Source organism: Opisthorchis viverrini, assembly GCF_000715545.1.
Source record: "Opisthorchis viverrini unplaced genomic scaffold opera_v5_169, whole genome shotgun sequence".
Lineage (NCBI taxonomy): Eukaryota > Metazoa > Platyhelminthes > Trematoda > Opisthorchiida > Opisthorchiidae > Opisthorchis > Opisthorchis viverrini.
The window spans coordinates 42,826-52,886 of record NW_008751824.1 but is presented as its reverse complement, the minus strand read 5'-3'; the positions used below and the strand labels follow the sequence as shown (position 1 = coordinate 52,886).

General features: G+C 42.4%; 1 protein-coding gene across 1 annotated transcript in view; it reads left to right on the top strand.

The window, feature by feature from the left end:
* T265_07340 (hypothetical protein) overlaps window positions 1-8,521 on the top strand; it is a gene marked incomplete at both ends in the record, with an annotated part of 29,986 nt that extends 21,465 nt beyond the window's left edge. The window contains 2 exons of the mRNA XM_009172839.1: window positions 5,035-5,175; window positions 8,105-8,521. Coding sequence (XP_009171103.1) covers window positions 5,035-5,175; window positions 8,105-8,253 — 290 coding nt within the window. The remainder of the gene's footprint in view (window positions 1-5,034; window positions 5,176-8,104) is intronic.
* Between the last annotated feature and the right edge of the window lie 1,540 nt (window positions 8,522-10,061).

The window sequence follows — 10,061 nt, the reverse complement described above, 5'->3', positions numbered from 1 at the left end:
GATCCTGCCTACCAGCCTCTGAGGACAAAGGAAATCCAGAACCACAGAACCCGAGGCCGAACAAGGAATCAAAGAAGAAATCAACAGAACAGCAGGCTACTAAAAATAAGAGGCACGCCACAAACCAACAGAGAAGCCGACCACGACGCAATACAGATCAAGAACAGGCCAATCAGAATCCAGGTTACAGCGCAAAGGCTGCTCTTTGTAGACTATATAAACGCAAGCACGAAGAGAGGAACTAACCAACCAACAGCGCACTGAAGATGTTTCCTCGAATGGTGACGAAACACTTGCAAATCAATTGCCAAACTCGGCGAACAGATCAACAGCCACCTGATCAATTACCAACAGATAACTGAATGTCTTGGTACAAAAGTTCTGCCCTAAAAATTCTAAAGGAATACCATACCAATTAGTAAAATGTAAACGACACTTTCATACTGAATTCGATGCAGATACCTGCAAAATACACTGAGTTCGTCTAATTCTTCTGAACTTGTAGATGAGTCAGGCTACATATCTGCAGTTTGTTGACCATACCCTAATGCATTTAGGCATATACTCTCCTGTATGTACACTCTTGGGTTTTCTTGATGACACGTCACTTGTATGGCTACTGAAAACTCCTCCACGGTCCAGGGCTGGTCTTGCCCCCGATGGGACTTACCAGGCAGGTGTAGTCTCCGAGTTCCTCTAAACCTCATGTTCTTGTGTCCTCTTCCGGTTCCTGCCGTTCCTAGTACTTATGTCCGTATTAACTTTTTCAACACAACTTTGGTTTTCAAGTTATTAAGGTCATCAGATTACTTATCATTGGCATCCTGTTTCCAAAAGCACATTTGTTAACTTTCTGATGAACTCCATATAGTTGGATTGGCCACCGTTATTGCCACTTGAAAGTGTTGATCGGGATTCAGAGAACTCGTACAAACGCTCAGTGGAATTTTTGACCTTTCAGTTTTACATCTTGAACAGTTCTACGCCTCGTGAACTTCCATCCTGTATCCTGCATTTCGCCTCTTATACCTCATACTGTTTGAATACCAAACCTACCTTACGTATGCACATGGATCGGTTGTCCTTTGTGTGACTCTGCGAAACCCACTACCAGAAAATGCATGTTTCGTGTCTATCATCACACGCCTTGCTTGAAAAAGATGAGGGTCAGCTGACCTATTCTGCCCAAGATTTACTGAATGGCTTTTGCACACACGCCTCTGATACACCATCTTTCGATGAAAAAATTTCCAACGCTTACAATCTACTCCTTCCGCCGGCTTCAAAGACGGTGGTCAGCATAGTGCTCATAAACAACAACCCTAAATCCCATTCACATTGTATAAGCCAGATTACTTCATATCAGAGTGCACAATGAGGATTTTGCAAGCTCTCATCTTTTTCTGTAGAATTGTCTTGGTAGGCATTACAGCTATATTCCGTCAAAATTTCACTTTGGACGCTTGCAAGCTCACCTAATCTTTCTGCGCAAGACAGCCTTTATTCCACTCGCTATATGTTCATTAGTTGTCCTGCTCACCTGTCCACCTCTTTGCAGGAGACGTACACCTTTGGTGTTCCATTGTTTTGACTTGCGCATGAGCGTGGGCACTCGTTTGCTGACGGTCACCCAATCATAAGTATTAGGCGAAGCACCTGACGACGACGCGTTCCACAGCGCTAAATTTTGTCTCAGACGATGAAGACTTGAAGCCAGATGAAGGAAAGTGGAGGGAAATTTCAGAAGCTCGAAGACGAAATCTTCACTCCCTGCCACCCGAACTATCGCCTTCATGTTCCAATTTTCATACGACAGGCGGGTTATTTTTACTCTTGGCTGTAAATATGAGGTTAGAGCGCAACTGCAGTTGATCGGCAGCTAATGATTGACAAAGATCGTGGTGTGTGAGCTATCACAGAGATATGAAATTAGAAAAAAGTTAAGGAATTCGTAAAAAGGTGTTGAATTTCAAGAACTCAATATATCTGGAATAGTCAATAAAATCACCTACACCACCAGCCTGTTCATTTGATTTGGAGAAAACTTATGGATATGACACTCTAGGGCTATTCACAAAAAAAGGAAAGCTTCGTATGTTATCAAATGCTCTACGTTCAGAATAATTTTCAATTAGACTGACTGGAAGCATCACGAAACTTTCCCTAAATTAATGGAATTCGGCACTAGTGAAATGACACCGCAGTATCTCAGCTATACGTGTTTTTATCACACGTGAATATGGTGACGAAAACAATTTGTTAGCCCCTTCAGTTGTTGTTCTCAGTGCCTTGACACTCACGTACACTAGACTGTGTCCTCGAAAATGTCTTGTATCTATTGTCAAAACGCCGCCCCGTGTACGTCATAAATGCAGCTGCGCATGGCTGTGACGCGGCTCACTGTCACGAGTCATTATTTAGCAGAGTAAATTATAGAATAGGCAAGACTGCAAAACTATAGAAATTACTTGATATTGATTAAGACTCCTGATATTGTGCTAAATAATGGCTAACTTAGTATCTTTGTCTGACGGGTTTAACTCAAAACTGCTACAAACGCACATGCTGGTGCCGCGATAATGAGAACTGTTTGGAAAACGCTCGCTCAGATCTTGTTGTTCGGTTTCGTGAACTGGAAACACAAGGTGTTAGTAATGGTCCTGGGGCCCAAAACTCTCCTACTCTGGGAATTATTCTCTAGGTCGTCTGTCCCTCTGCCAACTTGCTGGTTGTACTTTATGTGAGAATATTATTACCATAGGAGTATACTTTTGACCCGTGAATGGGGGCACGCAATATACTTCGTAAAGATGCTCTCAGTATCCCAATCACATCAAGCATCCCAACGACCGGTAGAACTGAAAAATGGCTACCGCATAGGAGAAATATATCAAGACCTTTTAACACAAGTTCTAGAACAACAGCTATTGGTTTGGACGAGACACACTGCTCACAAACTTGTAAAAAATGTTTGACAGTCCGCGAACAGTTTTCTCTTGGGGCTCCCAACGTAGGCGCGGTCCTCGAGTATTCATCAACCCTATAATGTACTCGAACATAAAATTGTACGCAGTTTGTGAAGGAAAACCGTTTGCAAAACAGTTTGGTTCTAACCAGCTGAATCTCTCATTTATAACATTGTTCGGTTGTCTGCGCCTCCCAAAAGCCACCTCTGGTTTCCCATTGTATGGTATTCGAGGTTTCGCAATATGCTCTATCTAGGATACATACTACCGTACATTGAATATCATACCATTGTGCAGTACTTTCATTTGAATGCAACTATGAACAAAAGTGATATCCGAGAGTCTCTCTAGTGCAAAATCGATAAGCAAAGCAGTATGTTACGCCAGTTTTAATTTTACTTTGCTTGTATTGATCCACCTGAAAGTAACAATCTTTTGTGCCCCTTGAGCTTCCTAAGGTAAGGTCGTATTATTTATTCGATATTCTTTAAGCAAATATGCAGCGAGGCAAATTTCCAATCTAGCCGGACTTTTGTGGAACTGAGGCCTATAACCATCTGAGGTGACAATGAAACCAAGAGATTTCACGGTAACCTTCAGTTTTTCTCTAAAGCAACGACCGTTAGTATCTCATACGAAGCATTGATCACAATACAATAATAATTATAATTCAGCCGCAGCAGTTTTTTGGTGTCTAGCAGCACACCACCCAAAGGAAACACGAGGGCTGTGATACTGCCAGGTTGCCCAGCTTAGACAAAAGCCGTCGAGATGCCGGGGTTGGGTTCGATCCACGGGATTCCTAGACAGTAAGTTCACGCCTAACCCTTAATCTATCTTAAGAACCAAGCAACGCTGTAGAAACCTGACTTTGAAAAATTTAGATGCCAGGGGATATCCAGTTTGTTTGTCATTCTTCCAGAAGGCCGCGGTGCGACCACCTGCTGCTTACGAACTTCCAAATTCCTGGGTAGTAACTTCACCACAACAGAATGTATCCGTTCTTTTAAATAGTGCCTCCATGCTAGCCTAATCCCCTACCACTCTACTATCACACGGACAGTGTACCTTAGATCTCACAAGAACCTCTTTAGTTTTGTTTTTTCTGCCACAAAAAGGCCAGACTTTCACAACCTAATTATAGACAATCCCAATAGGTGGACGATTCTTTCCGACGACCATAGTGGCTACTTCAGGAGAAGTCAGTGTAGGCCGAATTCGTCCTCACGAAAACTGTCCATTGTCATAATTTTATTTTCTGCGCAAGAATTACTTGAGGCTTAGCGGTGTTGCTGAATATAGTTAGCTCGGGTGGTTCGTGGTCTGTTCACGGAGCTTGGCAGTTGGATTTCTGATAAAACGTTTGAAACCAAACTACCAGGCTTGGAAACAGACCAACAACCACACATGAAGCGTCCTAGTAAAAGAATACCCGGTCGTTTGGAGTAAGCAAGAAGACGTCTGACTTGTTACAGAGGTCGCTGTTGCCTTTGAAGCGGTGGGTTTTCTGGATGACGTTTTTCCCTTTTCTCAGCCTCTTTCCTGTTTAAACTGTGGGGTGCAACGACTATGGAATTTGTCGCTTCTTTTCTACGCCCCAAACCAGGATAGTCACAATATATCTGTTGCATCCGGTTTTTGTTGATTCCAAACCCCAGTCGCGTTTGCTGTTTGGCTACACACAGAAGCGGAATGTAGTTAGGCCTGAAAAGTCGTGAAATGTCGAGAATATTCCCCTTATTGTTGCTAGGTAGATGCATTTACCAAGGGCCTCACTTTATGAGATAGTACGAGAAAGCAGTTCAATTTGTTTGCATACTCAGAATGCGAGATCTCTATGCTAAGTGACGTGAAAGGTTAGAAGAACTTTGGCCACTGATAGCCTGGAAAGTGCTTTACTCGAATAATATCGTCAATTGTTACATCCATAAGCAAGGACGACTATATTGTCTGAAGACTACAACAATGCAGAGGAATTTTTTCTCAGGGTTGCGACTTAACATCCAAAAAGTCAAAACGTTATGGTGGAGGTAACGTTGTTTTCTTTTCCACTTCTGTGCTACTTCAGACGCGCAGACGGAACTGTGTCCTGGGGGATGCGGCCTACATTCAAGCTGCAAAAAAGTTTATTCGGGTGTTTATACCTGCGTTTGTGACCTCATGTACGCACCGAAAGGCAGCAATCCACGTTCAGAACGAGTTTGTCAACGTAAGTAACCCTCGAGAGATTGCTGACACATATATTATGTTTCAGTTTGTTTAGGCTGAGAATGGTGTTCTGGACATCTAACCACATTTCTGGGTTGCAAAAATTACGGTTTATTTTCAGTAGAGTGGCAGTGGGTGAAGTTTCACAGGCATTTTCACAAGAAGTCGTAATTGGTCATGGTCGGCAAATCATTGGGCGGCCAACTCCTCGTTGTAGAGCGTGAGCACTAAGTCTAATGAGTATTGAGCAGTGGGTCACTAAAATTACAGTGTCTTATACTAGCATGACAAAGTGGCCGTTTGTAGAAGGAGAGCATGACATGTGCGATGCTGGTAATGGATAAGGATCTATGGGCCATTTTGTGATTGTTTTGCAGCTATAGGTTTTCTGAGGTAGTTTCTACGTGACACTCTACCCGTGAACAAAGCATTCAACGGTTATTCGTCGAGTGAATTTGAATTTGAAGACCGTAAAGCACAAAAAGTCCCCACCGAGAGATTTTTTAAACTTCGGCCAGCACTGGGTCCAAGGAATTTCAATCAGACTCAAGAAATCTAAGGAACGGAAGCATTTGGTCTTGTCAGCAAGTATATAGTCGACTCAATAGGGCTTATACGTACTGCAGATCTCCATTAACCTCTTCCCAAACGAAGACCAGATACTGTCAAGGAGCATTTTTTCATTAGAATGGGTAGGATTTCCTAGGAAGACGAATGGTAATAAACTCCCAACTTTATATTGCACGGTTTTTTCTATTGCAAAATGGAATATACGACTAAGAACTAATAATGGTGAAAAATATTAGATCCTTTGCTTGACCATTATGCGGACCATTGATCAGAAGCACGGATTTTGGCGTTGTTTTGAAGGTGCGAATAGCTTTACCGTGCACTTTCCATCAAGAATTAATCATCTGTTTGAACATAAGTAAACCAGTATGGATTAAGGAATCGAAATGCCTTAGAATCTTTCGGAAAGCTTCCATATCTTTATGTCGATTACCCGATAACCGTAACCTGTAAGAAGGCTACGGAGGCAGATTCAGTCATTCTCAAACTCTGCAGCGAAGGAGCAATTAAGGCGATTGACAGGGTATCATCTTCGCCTTTGCCGAGCATTTGAAGACAAACCTCAAACCACTGGTCGACAATCCTTTCACTACTCTTACTTTTTTTCGCTTTTTTCGCGCTCAGTTACATAATACCCGAGCAACGTGGGAACGGTTGTATAGCTTGATCTTAGCTCCCTTTTTCGTCCCAAGCATTGTTGATTGGTTGATTTTTCATCCGTGTGTTGGAGCTTTTGCGCTGGTAGGTCAGCTGGATTACTGAGAACGGGATATACCTAATATTCGGTCTTTACTCGCAACTACACGGGTGGGAAACAGGCAGCATGTATAAAACAGTCGGCTGAAACAAACCGGTATCGAAAAAGAAGTACGCTAATCAATATTACGTATTCCGATGCATGGTGCACAGTTCCCAGTTGTAAGTTTCCTGAGAGATGTGCCCTTCGGCTCTGTTGTCAGAAGCCCCATGAACGATTTGGAAGATGAGTTGTTTCACTGACTTGAATGGTCAGATTGTTCAACTCACAGAGTACACGAGGATTCTAGCTAAAGAATAATCTTCCACACTCATCTGATAAGTCAAGTTAATGATGGAATGCTTTCCGCTTACTTTCTCGGAAGCTGACCACATTTTATTCGTAGTTTATAATATGCGTCAACAAAGACGTACTTTCCTGTTGGATATACTTTTATATGTTGGCATTTTCTTCGCTTTATCCACTGGCGCACTTAAAACATGCAAATTAAGTACAGCATTGAATTGGGGTATTCTTAGGGAGAAACTCGTTGGTTGATTTCTGAGTATTTGTGTTGTCTTGCTGAACAGCAGTGCAACTCTGTATCGGTCCCTTGGCTTCCTGCTCTGCCCACTATGGTATATCAAAGGGCACGGTAGCTCTACACAGCCCATTATGGAGACAAAAGGAAAATTATTACAACTGTATTCATAGCGTAGTCACAGTGTTCCACAAGGTCGTGCCGGAATCTCTGTGAGGGAGCGAGAAGCGTCGAGCCAAAGGTGCTTGACTCGGATTGGCTGGCATGCTGACCAATCAGGGCATGCCTTCGTTAGGCCCGTGTCCTGTGCGTGACAAATCCGTCCAAAAGATGTGGTGTTCGATTATTAGGGATGGCTGGCCTCCGTACAATTTGCGTGCACAATAACTTTTAAAACCAGCTTGACGGTCACAGTAGATTGACCGAATAGCACCGATAATTCAAACCACACGTCCGTTTAAAAATTCTTGAGTGCTATGAAGATACATGTCTAAAACCCAAGGTTGGAAAAGGGGCTACTATTTTGAAATATATCCTCCATTAGTATTGATGTGGTACATCATGATACCTTGTGTTATAGGTAGTTGCTAGATACGTTTTCTTGTGTAATTCGAACTCGGAAAGCCTTTTGACGATATTGCTCCTAATGGTAATCCGATTTGACTCAAAACATTCCTAACATCAGACAAAAAGTGGTAGTTATTCTCGCGCCGCTAAACCTCTAAGGAACATTGATGGTTGGAAGTTGAGAAACAAGAGTGGTTTTCACGGGACGTGAGATGGCGCAGTTATTTCCGTAAAATAAAGTTCTAGGGATCAAGCGGTTTCGTTTTCTTTGAAAAAAGAAGACAAACTATCCCGAAAAGAACAACTCTTAGGGTCAGTGCGTTTCTTTCTATAGAGGTCTTCAATACACATCCCTTTGGCTTCCTCAAAGGGTAGTCCATGTAGGCGGAAAACGGCCGAGTGTCATGCTGAAGTTGATGTTTGTCATCGTAATGTTGAATTTTAGACTGTTACTATGCTGCGTGCCAGGCGTTATGAAATATGTACATTTTACCATATTTTACTCTTGACCTTCAGTGAGTGTTGCAACTATCACCATTACCGTGGTTTTCGGACTGCTCATTGTGGCTCTCATTTGTGCAATGATCTTCATCATTATTCGAGGCTGTGAACGGAAGCGATTGGATTACGCTAAAATGGCCCGTGATGTTAACAAAGAACCGTAGACCTGCCATTATTTAAAACAGATTATTCAAAACCTATTTGGTGTGGTCATTTCAACAATATCCAGAGACTTTTCGCCACTCACCTTAGTTATCCTGTCTTGCGTCATTTACCAGCGTCATTATTAAGCCAATGAATGTGCTTCTTGTGCACTATATCACTGATTTTTCTTGAAACACTTTTTTATCCGACGGTTAGTCTACCGTATTTTTCTAATAAAATTGGGAATCACTCAGATCTTTTTATTGGTGTATGGCTAGTAAATTGTTCCACCCAGGCAGGCTTCTCTTCCCGAGAAGAAACCACTGATTTTTATGGACCAGACTGGGAACTCCGCTTTCTTCTCATACTGATTGATGTTGGAAAAACTGTCGGAAGCTGATTTTAACGTATCATATATTCTGTAAACTTATGCGTTATCATGATTAGTGTTTTTGATGGGAATATCAACGAATGACAACAGCATTGCATCACCACCCTCCGATTGTTACAGCTCACTCTTATCGCGTAGGCAAAGTGACAGACTCTTACACCTATGCCGTACTCACAGTCATCATCTGTAGCCCCTGTTCAAACATTAGAGACGTGGACTGTAAAGCGCGCGGACTTTTGCTGGTAAACTGTTAATTCGATAGTTCTCAAATTTGAACTTCGCCCTCAAGCAGGCCACCTAGACTAGGTCCCGCGAGCAGTCCCACCTGGGGCAGCTGGTTATGTAGCAGTTTGATCCTTGGCAACTTAAGGAATATCAGCTTAAACCTATGAATTGATCTGGCTAACGCTACCGTCTACAGCGGCATTTTAACTGAGCGCTGACCTGTCCAACTTCAGTCTGCTAGCAGCTGATTCTGGCACACAAACCTGAGGAATTTTTGCCTGTCAGCAATTGTACTAGATGGATGGTCACACCTTTCAGTCAATGTAGAAAATGGGAATTTCCATCCGCTCGGTTGCCAGTAATCAGTTTGAGTTCATCACAGTGCTGATCGGTCACCAGTGGGCGAATAGTTTAAACTTCGATCACTACTTGATGGGCCGCACGCTTGAATCCCTCCAAAGATTCCTGAGATACACACTGCGAATAATTACCAGCAGTGATGACAGGGCTTACTGACTTCACTCACTGTGAAATGTCTCGAGTAAATCACGAGCAAGCCAGCGCACAATCAGTGAATAGTGAACGGAAGTCCTCAGAAAACGAGAAATAATACAAAGATAATTTTGGAATGTCGTCAGGTGGGCTAAACCAATGAATAAGGGATGCTCATGCATTTGACAGCTTTATACATTCATCCTGAAGAGCTTTGTGTCTTCCGCAGTGAGAACGGTCACTGAACATACGGTTGGACTGTTCTGTATGCAGCTGTGTTTCGTCATTCTTTAGGAAGAAACACCCCCGGGGTACCAGTTTGCTGATGTGACGCCATGTGAGAACCCCACTTTTTCATGGTTTAGCTATGAATGACAATTTTATCACACCCAACATCACAAGTGAAAGTGTGATTTTGCTACAACAAATGAAACAAAAATAAACAGACCTACGGACAGACCAACATGCATTCGAACAAAGAGATATAAATTAATGAGTGTAACACGATTACTTATTACAAGAAATTGCGGTGCTTTTTGAAGTTCTTATCACCATGATTGGACTTGGAGTGCTCTTCGACGTCGTTTTCGGTTCGTAGAATTCAGTGGAGTAAAACCTGACTATTTTGTTCATACTTCCAAAGAAGGTTTATAGATCGAGAAAATGAAACTTGGTTAAAGATGAAGTAACCTGCACTCAACGTTTAAAGATTGACTATTC